General features: G+C 45.2%; 2 protein-coding genes across 4 annotated transcripts in view; both read right to left on the bottom strand.

Moving 5' to 3' along the window:
- LOC135310871 (E3 ubiquitin-protein ligase ARK2C-like) overlaps positions 1–5,263 on the bottom strand; it is a 68,727-nt gene extending 63,464 nt beyond the window's left edge. The window contains exon 1 of the mRNA XM_064439946.1: positions 4,933–5,263. Coding sequence (XP_064296016.1) covers positions 4,933–4,993 — 61 coding nt within the window. The 5' untranslated portion in view covers positions 4,994–5,263. The remainder of the gene's footprint in view (positions 1–4,932) is intronic.
- Positions 5,264–10,065: 4,802 nt separating this feature from the next.
- The window catches only part of LOC135310870 (protein ARK2N-like), a 62,883-nt gene continuing 55,426 nt past the window's right edge, over positions 10,066–17,522 (bottom strand). The window contains exon 5 of one of the 3 annotated variants that reach the window (XM_064439945.1): positions 10,066–10,151. In XM_064439945.1, the coding sequence (XP_064296015.1) occupies positions 10,127–10,151 (25 nt within the window). In that variant the 3' untranslated portion in view covers positions 10,066–10,126. Of the gene's footprint in view, positions 10,152–13,205; positions 16,227–17,522 lie in introns of those variants that run through there. The other 2 variants (XM_064439942.1, XR_010370830.1) reach the window with 2 other exon arrangements.

Below are 17,522 nucleotides of genomic sequence, written 5' to 3'. Positions count from 1 at the left end.
TACCCTTTAATCAAAAAGCCTTGTGCTATCACCCAACTCCTGGAGCTGCAGGTTTATGTAGAAACACCCAAATATTGGGAGATGCCCATGAGTCACACGACATTTGGTGGTGCCATCACACTTCTCTCAATTGCAAAACCAGCTCTGGTCTTGGAGGTTACAAATATCAAAGATGCATCTAGATGTAGGAGAAGACCTTTTGCAAAGTCTCCCCTTGCATTTTGGGAACATTTATGTAATGCTCCCCAAAACAAGCATCCCCAGGTTAAGGGCGGGGAAAGGCTTTTCTCTGCTGACCTGCTGCAGCACATGTCCCTTTTTGAACACCTCTAGAGATAAAGACCTTCCAGTTTTGACATGAGAAAGCCCCAGCACATGGTTTGGGTTTAAACCAGCATGTAAACAGGCTGGAGGGGATGCCCATGCCCTCGCTACCTGGTGTCATGCCCCACAGGGCCCCCAAAAGAGCCATCCTCCCCTCTCCAGCCACCCCTGTGCCTCCAGTGGTCGTGACCATCATCCATCTGGTTGGTGGAGAGGGATGAGCTAGTCTTGGATGTCACATGTGCTCCCTGTGGCACTTGGGGGGGGCTCTTCTACAGGTTTGGGAAGACGGGGCTCCCATGTCTGCCCCAGCAGTGCTCCATCCTCCCCTTTCAGCTAACAAGGTTGTCCCCAAATTACGAGCAGGGTTTAAAACAACAACAACAACAAAAAAGGAAGCTCAGACTTACTCTAGGACAGTCCTTCCAGGAGGTTCATGGAGGAGGACTTGGTGTGAGACCGGTGACTCAGCAAGGCCTGAGGCAGTTACAGCAGCGCCGTGGCACCTATGGATCTTGGTCCCCTGTTGCACACCCCTCACTCTGTCTGGGACGTACCAAGTGATGATGGACTGTGTCTCCATCATGTCCCACTGTCTCGTGTCCCCCTCGGCCACGGCAGCTCCTGGGTTTTGTGGCAAACACCCCCCAATCCACCCCCTCCAGCTTTGCAACTGCGTTTGCTTTCTCGCTCAGGCACCAACTCACCGATTCTTAAATAACACATTTCCACGGGGCTGGATCATTAGACTTTGCTGATAATTCCCAATATGAGCAAAATGTGACCACTATTTGTTTACCTTCTTAAAAATGATGGAAATTGTGACAACACCCCAAATGCTGTGTGAGAAACAGATCGGTCCAGCTCCCATTTGGCATTATTAAATGCACACAGATGTGTATAAGACCTTTACACAACCCTTATATAAATGAATTTCAGAGCCTGTTTGTGTTTGGGATAATCCATTTCCCTGTTACTGAAAGAAGTTATTTAAAGCAACCCAGGAATACAGGTTGGTGCTGGAGAGATGTATAGGCTTTATAGAAATCACTGCACATGCCTCCACACCCACAGCAGCACCACCAGCACGTGACTCATCTTGGATTTCCTCAGCCCGTGATGCTAACATCAAAAAAGATTATTTTCTTTGTACCAGGTGGCTTTTCAAGACTTGGAGTGTCAAAGGAATGAAGTCATTAAATTGTGGATGCATTTGATGGATTATGAGCTATGAAAGCCTGGTGGTTACTGACTAATAAGGCTGGGAGGTGTGGGGGGGACGTTTCCTCTTGTAAGAATGTGTTTCTAACAAGACAGGTCAAAATATGATGTGGATGATAAATTGGCTTAGTACAAGTTGCCATTAACCCAGCAGCTTTCTGTATTATTAGATTAACAGGGTATCCTCAGAGTATATTGACCAAACAGTTTTGCTCTGTATTAGTGCTAATTTGCAGAAGATCTGGGGGGTCATTGCACTCCCTGCAGTGAATCTGCCATTCCTAACAAAGGGGCAGCTGCTGGCAGGTATCTGTAGCGTGAGGTATGTTTTGGAGGAGTCCAGATTTATCTGTGTTGGGGATTTCAGGAATTCATTTTTTTCCATGCTATAACCCAAATCTCATTGTCTCACATGGGGGTTGAAATAAAAAAAAAAAAAAAAATCACACAGGAAAATGATCAGCCCCAACAGGTATGCATGTCTCCCTTCAAGCGAGAAGCGCAGCATCCCTCCTTGGGATGCATATGGGGACATGCGTCAGGCATGGAGCTCAGCACTGGCCCAGGGAGAGGATAGAGCAAGAACAAAGGGTGACAGCATACACTACATCCAGCGGGGGAGCAGGGAGGGAACCTGCTTGTGCTCATACGGGGGGGATAGGATGGCCAAACATTGAGATACACGGAAAAGGAAATATGGAGAAGGAAATAATAAATAAATGTTTGAAAAACCCCAACCAAACTCAGGATAAAGCTAGGAGGGAGGTGGAAAGGCATGGCCTTGCAAAATGATGCATCTCTTCGAGGGATGCTGGGGTAAGGCAGGGCGGGTTGCTGGAGCCACTTGCTTTTGTTTTGTTTGCTAGCAGCTCCTCTCAAAATTTTAGCAGTTGGAACTACCGACCTGCTGAATTTGTCTTCCCCTCATTAAAGACAAATAACCAATCCTGTGTCTCCCCACCTTCTGTGGAAATACAATTAAGACAAGATGCTTCCCCCTTTTCCCCAAACCCAGCCCCATCTCCTGCTTTTGGGAGCCCTGACTTTCCTCAGTTACTGGTGGCATCCAAGCCAAAATTGGGAGGTTTTACAGGATCATTTTGCAGAACTGGGAAAGGAGGTCTGGCACAGGAACAAGGAGAGGCGACCAGTATTATTATCACTTTACAGCTGCAGCAAAATTGCTCACTAACCACAATTTGGTTGTCCATCCCTCCCTGCTTCCACTATTTTAAGGTTTCCCAGGGCTTTCTCCCAACCTTTTGACCAAATCAGGTTATTCAGAAGATGGTGGGCCTGAAGGCTTCAAGCATGAAAATGTAGTTACAACATTAGCAGCTGGGGTGGTTTTACGAGCCCTGCCTTGCAGGGGTCTAGTGAAGATATTTATAGCATGCCAGTCACTGCAGGACCAGGGCACAGCAACTCCTCACCTAGCAGATAGTGAGCAGGGCACTATATGTTTATGTTTAAACACACAGTATACGTTTAAACACACAGCTAATAGATTAGAGGGATTCCCCCCCCCAGGTTCATTTACCTCTTGTTAACCAAAGTTTAAAAAAAAAAATCCCCCCATCCATCCTTAGGTCATCCCTCTCATTTTGGTATCTGTCTGGTAAGGAATGTGTAATGTTCAATGAAATAAGCGGCAGACCCTTCATCAAATATTATCTTTTTTTGACTAATAATGAGGGCTTGGATTTATACACTTTTTTTGGCTATTCCGCGGTAAAACAGAATTCTGCATCGGCACAACAGTAATACAGACTGTGCATCTAGGGAGTATGTACACACAGACTAATGCTGAGGGTAGATATGGGATAGGAGAAAAAAATGTATTAAAAAGCCCCCATATTTGCACTACGGGGAAAAAAATCCACTCACTCAAATCTCACAATGAGAGGAAAAAGGCAAGGAAAAAATCTGAACAGCAGGATATGACAATAAATGGGGAAAGAGCAATAGAAAAAGCACACTAGGTTAATACAGGAAAACTACTTTCTTTATTGAGAGATCATATATTAGTATTAGTGGACTCATGTGTAACAATGTCATCATGCACACAATACAAAAAGGCAAGGCCCACCATGCCGTGGAAGGGCAACAGAACAAAAGCAGCATATACTGAGCAGATGTATAGGCTACAGCACATTACATTTCAGCAGAGTATGTCTCTACAGAGAGATTTACATCAGAAACTAGGTAATGTAAAAAAAATACAGACCATGCTTTAGTTTTAGTACAAGAAAAGGGTGAAGATACACAACCAAAAGATATGCAATACAGAAAATTACCCACAAAACGAGAACAGGAATTAATTTAGCACAGCAGAAATAAAAAAGTTATCCCTGTTTAATGGAAAACTATTTTGCCAGTCGTTTTCATAGTCAGATTTTGGGGGGGGGAAGGAGAAGGTGTTCACCATATTGGAGATTCACTAATGGGACTGGACACTTGTGACTGACGGGGATGGGCAGGATGGAGTGTGGGATGATCAGGCGAGCAGCTGGGTGGGTGAACACCCATGGGAGACAGCTATCAGCCCAGTGTCACTGCTGCTGCTGGGGACAGGGACACTGCACCCCTTTGCAGGCGACTCTCCCAGCACTGGCCAGCAGCTTTTGGGGAGTATTTTATCCCCTGTTTAACAACAGATGTTACTCTCCAACTCTTTTCCAATTTTATCTTTGGAATTAAAGCCAATTACATTTCCTTGCCCGATTTCCACTCACCAATGTAGGTGGGTGTTTTTTTTTGGGGGGGGGGGGGGGGGGGGGGGGGGGGGGGAAGGAAGGGGTGGGCGTTTGGCCGCAATTTGGGAGGTTCCCCCCCCCCCCAGCCTCCCGGGGTGACTCTGCACCTAACAACCACAGCCAAATGAATCCACTTAACAGGAATTTACAGTACAATGTACTCAGCTAAACAGGATGAAAATACAAAAATGGCTGTTATCGTCTACAGCTACGCTTAAATGGCCTAGTGTCTAGGCTACACGGCGAGACTGGGGGGTGTGTGTGTGAAATTTATTTTGTAATAAAAAAAAAAAAAAGGAAAATGGATCTACCGAAGCACAGACTGGCGGGGCAGGCGGGAGCGGGGCAAGCAGCGGGTTTCGGAACCCCCACAACGGGCATTGCTGGAGGCTGGGGGAACCTAAGGGGGGCGCAGAGCCCCGCGCGCCTGCAGAGCTGGCCCCAACCGCCGACTGGACAGCACGCTGAACGGGGGAGGGGGGGGAAGGGCACTTCTTCCTGCTGCCGGGGGACCTGGAGCCTGGGCCGAGCCCGCCGGGCGAGCGGGGCGGCCCTTCGCCTGCCCGCCTACCCACCCCGCGCGGAGCGGCCCCGGGACGCGAACCCGCAGCTCCCGCGCACGGCGCGGTACCTCTGTTGCGCACGGAGCCGAAGACGGGCAGCACCAGGTAGCCGACGTGCACTAGGACCATGCTGCAGCCTTTGCGACGCGGAGCGGCGTACCACGCCGCTGTCCCGCCGGCCTCTTTGATGCGGCGGCGAGTGATGAGTGTCTGCTCAGCCGACACACAAGGACACCAGCCGCCACATCCCCCCGCCTGGGAGACGAGGGAGGAGGGCGGGGCGTGCGCAAGCCTGCGGCGGGTGCAGGCGGGCGGGCGCGCATCCGCACGTGCGGCCGCTCGTCCGCGGGCACGCGCACGCCTGCATGCATGTACACACGTGCGCACACAGAGCGTGCACGCAGGCGTACCCAGATGCGTGCATGCACACACAGGCACACATGTGCATGCGTGTACACACGCATAAGCAGACACATGCACTGCACAAGTAGACACAGGCATGCATACAGACGCATATGCACACACATGCACATATGCATATACATGGGCACTGGCATACATGCACACACATACTTGGGCACATGCATGCATGTCATTTTTTCCATGCTTATGCTGTAACAAAATGCTTCCTGTGCCCCATTTGTGGTGCAGCATAGAAAAATTACCGCTTTCCACTTATTTCTACCAGTGGCAAGAAATCGATTCCAGCAGCAAGGTGTGATCTGCTTGATCACACTGTATTAAACACACCCTACAAAGGAACACGTCTTTAAGCGCTTATAAAGCCTGGAGGGGGTAACATAGCCAAACCCATGCATGAATCAACCAAGGAGAGATTTCTACCTTGCCTCCGCTTGCCCATCCCACCATGATGGCTACAGGATGGGCCCTGGGGACTCGCAGGATGTGTATGGACCCTGCAAAGCACATCGGCGTCCCCTCCGTAGTCCCCCTGAGCCCGCCGCTGGCCCCGGGCTGGGGGCTGCAGCCCCGCTGCCGGCTCCAGTTGCCTTGGGCAGCTGTTCCTGTGGCCCCTGGCCCCGCCACAGCAGTTGTTGTGGGTATTTCGTGGGGCTCAGCCCTCACTGCTGTTGCTTTTCATCCACGCACACTCTCCCCACCCCCCCCGGACTTGATCCATTGCTGGGGCTTTGCATGCTGCACAGATGCCGCAGGCAGTTTGACATTAAAATTAGCCCTTGGCTTCCTTCTATCCACATGGCCAGTGCCTGTTGGTGTCCCCCAATGCAACTTTTGGGGTCCCAGCACCCCCAGTTTGGGGCATCCTCCCACTTCTGCCCCAAGTTCTCTTTAAAAATTAACAACATTAAATTCTTCTTCATTGTGATGTTCTCCAGCCTTGTGGATGTCACACGTGCCACCAGTGTACTTATGGAGTAGAGGTTCTGGAGATGATGCAGCACCAGAATTGGGGCACTGGGGCTGTCTCACCCCTCAGTCCTATGAAGGTTTCTCCTCTTAGGCAGGCAGGCACAGAGGCTATTCAAGAAATATAAATTTGATACAGAGCAGTTGAGAAGTCCTGGGGCACATATGGCACATCAGCCACCATCCTTGGGAAGGTCTGGGGGTGACCATAACGCTCAGCTCATTTCCAGACCTGGCACTCGCCCTCTGCCCACCTCAAAGCCCTTGGTAGTTTTGATGCGATATGGAATTTTTCACCTCTGCAAAACCAAGCTGGGTGAAATCCTTTGGGAAGTCAGGATGGGATCAACCAGCTCAAAAACTGATGAACCAGCATCCTTCAAACTTAGACTTTTTTTGGCTGACCTCTGGCAGGACAACAGAAAATACCCCGGTGGAGGACTTCTGGCAGTTTCAAAGCCATGGATTGCTCAAGACAGACATCTCACACCCCCAGAGGCTATTTTATGGCAGGATGGGGAGCAACGGGATTGACAGCATGAAAAAACTGATGCCTCACTCCTGGTAGGGATGAAGTACATGGGCAGCATGATTTCTTTGCTAGACAATGGTCTGAGCCTTTCATTATTTTCTGATCTTCAGCTACATTTTGGATAATGATAATTCCTTGGGAGCATGTTTTGACATCAGTGGTGATACAGCCATGGCATGGCCACAGCTGGATCTTTGATGATGCTTCTAGGGCAAGGGTGGTGGGTCTTACAAACCCCATTAAAAGGAACAGGTCTGGGGTTTTGAGGGTCTCAGGTCGGGGGAGATAAAAAGCCGCTTGGGAGACCAGCACTGAAGAAGAGAACCTACAAGGAAAAGCAAAGGTGGAAAAATTACAGAGAAAATGAAGAATGGATAGAGAAAAGCTGAAAAGGGAGAATAAATCTCTCCAGCAAACACCATAGCATTGTATCATGCCTGGGAACAACAGCAACCCAAACCCAGGTGGGGAGCCAGAAAGGCTCCTGATTCATGGAAGGGCTTTATTTGAGATTTATTTACACTGAAGTTTAATCTATGCTTATTTGGTTCCTTTATTTTCTGCCTCCCTGTAATTTTCGCTCTTCTACCTTTTACTGCCTTTCTTTTTTTTCTTTTCTCCAAAAACAGAGAGGTGAGGTAGAGAAAATCATTATGCATCCACTTAAAGTTAAAATGAAATATTTCAGCATTTCAATTTTCCAGTTTTATGGCAAGAAAATAAGAAAATGGGGAAAAAACCTCACATCCAAAGAGCAACCATTTGGGAGATGAGAAAGAAAACACCATGCCCCTATTTTGCCAGAGCAGATTTCAAATACGCAGCCTAGGACTTTCTTCAGAGGAAAGGAGGAGGGTTTTTCCTCTCCACAGAGAGTGGGGATTTTTGGGAGCTCACAGCTGTTCAGAGGGACCCAGTGCCCACCTGAGCTCATTTAAGAGGGATTGCAATTTACTGTGGCAAAGGGGTTGTGATGCCCCCACTTATGGCTCATCATTTTGCTAAAATTGAATTATTTTGCTTTGAGAAATTCCATTCTCCATTTGTGTGGGTATGGAAGCCTACAAAAGAATATAATTTTTCTGGCATGTGATAGTTGTTGCAAAATGAGAGCTGGTGATGTTTTGCTGCAGTGAGTTTAGAGCAGGGATAGTGGGGCTGATTAAATGCTTCCTTCGAATTACACTTTTAACTGCACATCCTTGACATCGACCCTGTGCCTCCCTACGGAGGGCAGGGATTGGACTGTAGGACATTTCACATCACCCTATTTCAAGAAGAATGACCCAAACCTCATCCTTTCTTCTCCATCCTGCCCATATTTTGGGGGAGCAGGGGGTTTGGTGTGTTTTCCTTGGTGGTCCCCCAATGCTCTCCTCATCCCAGCATCCCGCTGGCTCCCTGTGGCAGCAGCTTTGGAATGCAACCTCAGCCAGTGTGAGAGTTGGGGCAAAAGGAAAACTCTCTCCTGGCAACACGCTCAGCTGCAGCCTTGCTGCAAAACCCTGTGGTTTCTGCCACTCATTAAGGACATTGCAATATTTTATCTGCGAAATCCGCTCTTTGCTCTCAAGGTGGCTTTGCACTAACCAAGGCAAGGTCAATGACCCCTGCCCGCATTCCCAGATCCCAGGCTGGAAACATGGAGAAATGACCCTCCGTCAGAACTGTCAGTGATTAATTACCTTGAAATCACAGCTGAGTGATTTAATTTTGGCATTACATCCAGATGATTTGATTTCTTCTGTGCTTCCTGGGGCCTGTTTCCCTGCTGTGGGATGGATGCTGGCTGCACAGGCAGGGTCTGGCCAAGGCGATGGAGTCCAGCATGGTTAGGAAAGCCAAAAAAATTTGGTGTTTTCACATCCACGAGCCCTTTTGCCTGTTTTTGGGGGCACTTCCCCCCATTCTGGGGGATGCAGTAGAGGGTGCGATGGCAGCCTGGAGCCCATATCCTCCAGCTTTGGTGCCATCTAGTGCCTTCCCATGGGCTGCTTCCAGCCCGGGCTTTCAGAGCTAAAATGTCAGTGGCCAAATTGCATTAAAAATAATGAATATTTCTTGCCAAATTACCTCCTTTGCAAACTGGGTGTTGCTGAGACCCCTCACCTCCACTCACATGCCCCCCCCAGCCTTTCTGTGTGGCTGGGAGCCAGTTGGGCTGAGCCTGGAACACTGGGAATTAAGGGGATTCCTCCCTGAGGCATGGGGGGGGGCTGTAGGTGTAAAGCTAATTTTGAAGCATTTTTGAGAATTTTATGAGCATTTTAGAGTTTTGCTATACCCTTGTGCAAGCTGGGAGCACTGGTCCAGGGCAAGACCTCACATTGGCCATTGAAGGATGAGGGAGCTTAGCATCACCCCTCCAAAAACTTGGCCATAGCATGTGGTGCTGCTGCTTACTAGGGTATAAAGCATTATAACAACACTGATTTGGCTGGCAGGGAGTTCAGACCCTCCTGGAAAGCATGTTCCTAGCCTTGTGCCATGCCCAGGTGGGACTGCTTTAAAAATTGCCCTAGTTCTTCCTCTTAACAAGCAGCTGGAGGAAAGGAGAGATTGTGCAAGGAGCCTGTGGTTCTGCAGCTCCAAGCAGGATAGGGTTTTTAATGGCCTGAGACTATGTTTTAGCAGCATCCCAGACAATAGAATAGGTCCTCAAACCCTCTCAGGAGGTGCAGAGGATGGTCAGGTGTGCACCAGGGGCTCATCCTCCTTTTGCAATGGCGGATATTAACTAAACAGCATTTTCAATTTGCCAAGTCTTGTCCAAGACATGCTGTGAGCTGCCTTTTGAAGTTACCTCTCTTTTTCATTAGGATTACTCACTGTGTTTTGTGTTCTGCTCTGGGTGTCTTAAACCTCCAGCCTGGTCTTCACCTTCCCACTGTTGACTTCTAATGGCTTGAGTCTGCCCTGGGTTACCCCAAAAGTGACCTGCACCCAACTCCCCACCTCTGCAGGGGACAGTGGTCTTCAAATCTAGAGTTAAACCCATGGGGGGACCCCACCATGAGCGATGGAAATAAGATGGAAAAAAAAAAAACCCAGCTGAATGAAGAATGGTATTGAGACTGGCCTCCCTGCAGCAGCTGTGGGGCAGCACACTGCTCTCCAGTCCCTTAATCACATCCTAGGCATCATGTATCAGAGCTGGTGGCATGGGCTTGGTTGCACAAAAGGAGTCCAAGAGCTGTATTGGGACTGTCTGATGTTTGTCATCAAGAATACATCTACAACACACCCATAGCAATTGAGTGCATCAGCACAGGTAAACACACAGTTTTCAATTATTCAAGGGAAGGCATCTGCTTACTTGCTCCAGCCTCAGTAATGCATGATCATTTGAGCAGCTTCTCACTTCCCCTGAAACCAAAAGACACCAAAAAGCCACAAGGTTGTGTTAGGTGTTAAGGAAGGGGTTGAATGTCTGGTTATTTAGTACAACCTGGGGCAAACCTCCACCCAGCCCCGAGCACCTGGGGAAGGTCATATTGTATATACACCGCTTCCCCTACCCACTCCTGGCTTTATATGCTGAGCATGATGTCATATGATATGGAATATACCTTTGGCCAGTTGGGGTCAGCTGCCTTGGCTGTGCCCCCTCCATTCCTGGCTTCTTGTGCCCCTGGCAGAGCATGGGAAGCTGGAAAAGTCCTTGACTAGTGTAAGCACTCCTTAGGGACACTTAGCCACTACTTAACAACAACTAAAACATCAGTGTGTTATCAACACTATTCTCATACCAAAACCAAAACACACTATACCAGCTACAGTGAAGAAAATGAACTCTATCCCAGCCAAAACCAGCAGAAGTTGTAGCGATGGGGGGAAATCAAGAGTATTTTAGGATGCAGATAATTAAATTGATTGGACTTGATGATCTTAAAGGTCTTTTCCAACCTAAATGATTTTATGATTGTGATCTGCAGGTGGTAACATTAGATAAGATGCATTTCCAAGGAAGCAATGGAAAGTCACTATTTTTATGAGTGACTTTAGCATATAGAGTTGGAGATTTCTACTGAAAACTGCTGATCACAGAGTTGTGCAGCAGCACTGTCAATACTGGAAGATGTGGATGAGGTCGGATGAGCTGGAGTGATGGACGTGACATTGGAGTTCAGTCACATCAATGATAAGGTAGACACACAAGCACCTGGCAGAAAGGAAATGGGAAAGATGTGGGTGTCCTTGATCATGGGACAGTCAAAAGCTATCAATGCTTTGAAGCCACGGACAAAGCAAATGTGATCTTCAGCTGTAGAAGATGGCATTTTGTCAGAGGCACGCATAGGAAACCTCCTGGAAAAGGCACCGGTCAGACTCCAGGAGTTCTGCATTCAATTTGCATCACCTACAGTAATTAAAAATTAATTTGACAGAAGGCTTTTATTTGTTTCTTTTTCCAGCTCTGATGTGGTTGCCCTGGATTCACCCAAAGCTGCCAATTGCAGCTAATAAATGTAGAAAATTATCTGAAATAAAACTTTCAGACAGTTTTCCCCTGTCCACTCCAGCTTTGCCCCAAGATTTACTGTCTGAAAGATCCTTCCTTCCCCATAGCTGCCACTCAATTCTAATTTTAAACAAATCCGTGTGACTAACCAGCTCCAAGAGAAAACTTCCAAGGGGCATTTATGAATCAGTAGTCGTAAGGACTCTTAGGAATGTATTTATACTTTCATAAACTCCCTGGCATCGAGATATAGACCTGGGGGGGGTTGGACCCCTCAGCTGCTGTTTAGTTTCAATAAAAGGAGGGCGTTCACCTTATTTGCACCAAAGACGAAAGTAAATGCAGGGTTTGTTCATCGCAAGTTTGCATTTGGCAGGCATGCTGCTCCTTTCCTTTGCAGAAAGAAGAGAAACTGCATCCCTGTGATGCTCTGGAAAGAAAGTCACAGCAGCTGCCATTCACAAACGATGACCCTAAAAAGGGGAGGCAAAACCAAGTAGTATTTCAGCAAATGGAGGTGATGGACTCAGCAAAGGACACCATTTACAGATTCTCCAGGGAATTGGGGAACTAATCCACTTAAACACTTTCAGTCCCCATTTTAAGGCAGACAAACTGAATTCTCAGTCAAAAAAAGCAATCTGCATTGAAACTATTTCACAGGATAAGCAAGACAAAAATCTAACCTGTTTGGGTAGCTTTTGTCAGTTCTTGTATCGCCCCAGAAATGACAGATCCCACAAAGCAAAGCAGCCCGAGCCACAAGGGGTGTGCTGAGTGCTGCAGGAGAAATTCTAAGCTTTCTATTCAGTGTATCCTGAAGTCCAAAGACTCTGGGTATCTCTTGGTGATAGAGAAAAAAAGATTCAGATGTCAGTTCTCATCTTTCTACATCTGCACCAAACTCCACAGCGCTGTTCTCCCTCAGCTGGTGATATACATGAAATAAAATCAGCCTGGTGTCCACCTCCGCAACCACAACCAGGCCTAGAATTTGTATTTTCAAGCTTCACAAAAGCCAAGAACTCAGTGGGGCCGGAAAGCCAACTCACTTCACTATAATCAACCTTGACATTTAAAATACATGGAAAACCAGCCTTCCTTATTTGCACCACTGAGAGCATTCTCATGTGACAAAAACATCAGAACTAAAGCAAACTCCCCTATATAGCTGTAAATGTAATGAATTTTATTATTATTATTCCTATTTCCATATTGGCTATGAGAAAACTGGCAGGCAGAGGAACCCTAAGTTTAGCACAGCGCAGTTATACTTACCATCCTTCTCTTGCAGCTGTAAATTCCCCAGGATAATTTAGCAGTTCTCCAAACGCTGTTCAGCCTGGCACCATCTCATGGCCTGCAAGGACCTGCTCAGAACTTCATAGCTGGTCTACACATCCATTTCAAATGGCAGTAGATCTGAGCTTGTCAGCACTACCCGGCTGCGTGAGAAAATCCGAGTGTAACATTGGTCTCTTAGTCAGTCTCACTGACCAGCAGAAGTCATCTGTGAGGATGGGACATGGGGATGCAGTTGGAGAAATACTGGTATGAAGGTTGCTCAGGCACCTGAAGGACTGCAGTGTGTGGGAAGATGGAGGCTGCACAGAAACTGCATCCCTAGAAGGGATTCTGCAGAGTGTGATGGGCAGCAGCCACTCATTACCGCTACCTGCGCATCCCCTGGTATCCCCCACCAGTGCTACAAGAAGTGCTGGTCCTGTCCTGGTCTGGGAGATAAAAGCAAGCTTTTGCAGTCAGGAAATCACCTTTACATCCCAGACATTCAAAATTAAATGCATTACAGCAGAGAACAGTGCTGAAATTGGACAGCTGTAACCCATTCCCAGAGTTTAAGGCATGACAAATGTTTGTCACATTTGGAGATGTGACAAACAGCAGCATATTGAAAGAAAGCGTGTGTGTGTGTGTGAAAAATCCCAAACAAGTTGATATTGTTTAAATAATACACTCTATTTTATTTTGTCTTAAAATAGTTTAAACTTTATGCTACAGACTTGTTTCATAAAAACAGAAGGTCTCATCTTGCACCAAAAAAAAATATATATAAAAAACACTTTTATTATTTTTTCTCCAAAGACCATTAAATACTAGATGGAAAATGAGAACTAAATAATGAGTGTTGAGAATAATAATTTTTTTTTAACTAGAGTCACACGTTTTAAACATTTATATTCTAAGCAACGATTTGTCTTCAGTACAGAAGATTCCACGTTCACACTCCAGCAATTCAGGAACTGCTAAAACCATGGAGGGCTTGAGCCAATGCACACTGAAGTCGTTGGAAAGCCCCGCATCAACTCCAGTGGGTTCTGGATCAGGCTCCAAGTGCATCAGTTCTTAGCCATACAATGGCTAGCATTTCTCTTTCCTGCTGAGAAGAGCAAAACCGTCCAGGCACCTTTTGCTCTCTTAAAACCAAACCAAAACAAAACAACACTCAAACCCCACACAAAACAAACAAACAAAAAAAACAAAACAAGAAAAAACTACCACTTCCTAGCTATCCAGTGATTGTGGTTTTCAGATCACTACCCCTTCAAATTTGTGAAAAATAAGAGAAAATATGTAGTGTTTTAAATAAAAGAAAAGAAAACCTGCATCAGACTACAATACATGAATTGCTTAAGCAAACACAGTGCACAATTGGAGGAAGTTTGGTTAGGATGCAGTCATTTTTATATATACATGAAAGTCACATCATATACAAACTGAAAAACAAGAGAGTTGGTTTGCATTTTTCATGGAAGGACTACAAATGGGTCCCTGCAGCTTTCTTCAAAACTGATTTTTAAAAGACTGTGAAACAGGAAAAAGCAGCCACACTAAATCAATGTTCCAAAGTTACCTTTATAGCATGTGTGCTAGCCCACTAAAATAACAGCTGAGTTGTGTGACTAAAATATGAGGAGAAAATATCGACAGCCATTACTGATATAGTGCCCCAATAGCACAGGGCTTTTCCCTACTGCAACATGAATGGGCTCCATCCACGTGCCACTCCCTCCCTCCCACCCCCAAAGAAAGAAATCGGTCACTAGAAGTACCACATACATTTTTCTGGCCATGCAATACACTTATGCTCAATGTTTTAGAAAGCTTGAAATCGGAATATCAATCCCTTACCTAGCTGTTCTTTAAAGTGCAGTCACAACCATTCTGCTTATCAAAGTAAAAGCTGTTACCAACTATACCACCACTGCTGTTTTTCTTTTTTTCCTTTAAAGTTATGTGACAACATAGGCAATTTTATTTTTTTTGCCCATAGATAAAATTATTGGAAACCAAATAAATTTAGAAACCAACCAACACAAAAAGAAAACAGAACTTAAATGGCAAAAAAATCTGATGGTAGAGCTGTACAAAATTCCTACTAGAAACATTTTGAATACAAAGGAACATTTTAATTGCACAGTGGACATTTAAGGTGAATATCATCTTGTTAAAGTCTAATCTTTGGTTTTTTGCCTTGAGAAAGGCTCAAAATGACAGATGAGGGGCAGGAATTTTTGTATACACTACAGAAACTACAGCCTGCCAAAGTAAGTAGTTCCACCAATTTTGGTAAATATTCTGGTAGAAAGCGTTTCCTGGATCGTACCCTAAAAACAATTCCAAAACTAGGATAAGAGACATGACCTAAAGCCAGGAAAACGGTGCAGATCTAGTTAAAAAAAAAAAAAAAAACAAACCACAACCTTAAGCCCTGATCCTGCAGCATCTTTTAGGACAGAATTTTAAGCACTTGAATGGCCCCACAAGTTTCAGCAAACTGTCCAAGCTGAATGCTACACATCTGCTAAAGTGCTTTACCAGACTGGGGCTTTGCAAGGTTGTTGGTTTTTTGTTTGTTTGTTTGTTGTTTTTTTTTTGAGATGGTCAATGAAGCAAATAAGCAACAGTAGAAGTGAGGACTATGAGCAAAATGTTTAATTCCTCTCCTTCTCCTACTCCAGACAAGACTCTGATATAGGTAAAAAAGTTCAGCTATATTTAAAAGTGAGAGGGATGCTGGGTCTTTTTATTACTTTTCTTTTTGTTGTGCTTTTGCAATAATCAGCTGCTGGTAAGACACTACTATTACTATTTTAAACCATAACAAGCTGTCGGAAATGATCAGTGAAACACAGTAGTCAAGTAGACAGAAGGCTCAGCACTGAAAAGAGTATAAACTATAAATTATATTGAAAATAAAAATATTTTAATTAAAAGCTTTTCAGTGCATATGTTATGGACTGTTTGTATTAAAGACAGTTCCTCCTGCTGATAACATAACCAAATCAGCTTGGGTATAAATACTCTTGGCCCGGTTTTCATAAGCGTTGAATACCCCCAGTTCCACTGAAATTAGCGAGGTCACAGCGTTTCTCAAAATCACTGATGCTCACACAGCAAAACACTAACTTCTACTAACAAACTTAATATACTGATAAATTAAAAATGTTCTGAAGTTGGAGGTGGGAAAGGGTAGGAGGACATAAGTTTGCACACAATTATTTCTTCAGATTAACACACAAGTTAGTAACTGTAGATGTGTTTTACGTTTGGAGCTATTGGCTTTTAATTCTGGGAGGAATCCTCCTTTGAGAAGGCAAAAACTTTTAAAGCGATATTGAAATTATACTACATCTTATGTACATGAAAAACTTCATTAGTTTGATTTTTGTAATGCCAGAAACAGGGCTTCTGAAGCTGAAGCTTTAACAATGAACTTCTGTGCCACAAAGGGGAGAAGGGGTGGGGACACAAATACAGTGACACTGCATTACAGTAGATATTTGCGTCTGGTATCCTCATCCAAAGTGAGGTCAACAACTTCTGAGGGTGAAGACCAACTCTGCTGGGGAGTCACAGCTGTCCATGACTGTATTTGCTGAGTATTAATGTACTGTGAGCCTGAGCCATGCTTCCAGGAAGACACACTCTGAATCACACCTCCCCTGGGATGCACACACCTGTAAGCAAGGCAAAAACCACAAAGGATTAAAGCTACTATTGGATTCAGGCACCAGATTCTTAGCTGCAGTGTTTTATCACTTAGGCATCTTGTTAACATGTCTCTCTCCAAAATATCCTTGTGGATTTTCCATTTGTAGAGTCCATGATGTCTTAAATACCCAGTAAACAAAGCTGAGACTAAACTTAAATTTAAACTTGGGGGTGGTGGTGGAAATTAAACTATTTTTACAAACTGAATTCTGTCAGTGGGTGTAAATTGATATCCCTTACAAAATATGTGCATCGATCCCAAGGATCTTGAAGAAGTCTCCCCCATCATGTGTAGCAGCATGCATTATTCAGAAGCATAGTTTACTGATAGCAGTTTTACCCACTGGACTTTTAAACAGAAAAAAAATTTAAGTGAGGCTTGATGAGTGTGCTGGTTTTGGCTGAGAAAGGGTTAATTCTCTTCACTGTAGTGCCTGTAGTAGTCAGGGACCTTTCCAGCTTCCCATGCTCTGCCATGTGGGCAAGAGGCCAGAAGGGGCAGGGCCACAGTCAAGGCAGCTGACCCCGACTGGCCAATGGGATGTTCATTCCATACCATGTGACACCATGACTAGTATATTAATGGGGGCAGTTGGTCCACAGGGGCAGTTGCAACTCAGGGGCTGGTGGTGAGTGGCTGCATCATGTGCTGTTTGTTTTGGTTGTTTGTCCCCCCCTGAGTTTTGTGCCTCTCATTATTTTCCTTTCCATTGTGGTGGTGTTGTTATTTTATTTTAATTATTAAACTGTTCTTATCTCAACCCATGAGCTTTACCCTTCTGATTATCTTCCCCCGTCCCACCGGTAGGGGAGTGAGTGAGCGACTGTGTGGGGCTGAGTTGCTGGCTAAACCACAACAATGCAACAAAGACAAAAGCTATCTTTCTATATGAAATCAAAGCCATGTTAAAGTAAGGACATAATGATACTTTCATTACAATCATTACAAGAGAGATCTTGAAATTATGTTATAACAACCATTACACTTGATTTTTCTTTGGTCTTCATAATTTCTTAACTAAAACTTACAAACATGCTGGGAAATGCTCACTGATAACAGCACAGCCCCACTTCAGCAAAATATTTAAGCTTTCAGTTATTATAGTCAATGAGACTAAATCATACATTTAAGGATAAGCACATGCTCAAGTGCCTTGCTGAACTAAGGTACATATCTACTTATTTGCATGGTATTTTTACCTATTATATTCATAAAAGTTGTGTGACCATTTAAGTACAAGGTAATAATAATTAGAAAAAGC

Source organism: Phalacrocorax carbo (genome assembly GCF_963921805.1).
Source record: "Phalacrocorax carbo chromosome W unlocalized genomic scaffold, bPhaCar2.1 SUPER_W_unloc_4, whole genome shotgun sequence".
Taxonomy (NCBI): domain Eukaryota; kingdom Metazoa; phylum Chordata; class Aves; order Suliformes; family Phalacrocoracidae; genus Phalacrocorax; species Phalacrocorax carbo.
The sequence above is the reverse complement of the archived record's forward strand: the minus strand, read 5'-3'. Positions and strand labels throughout refer to the sequence as shown.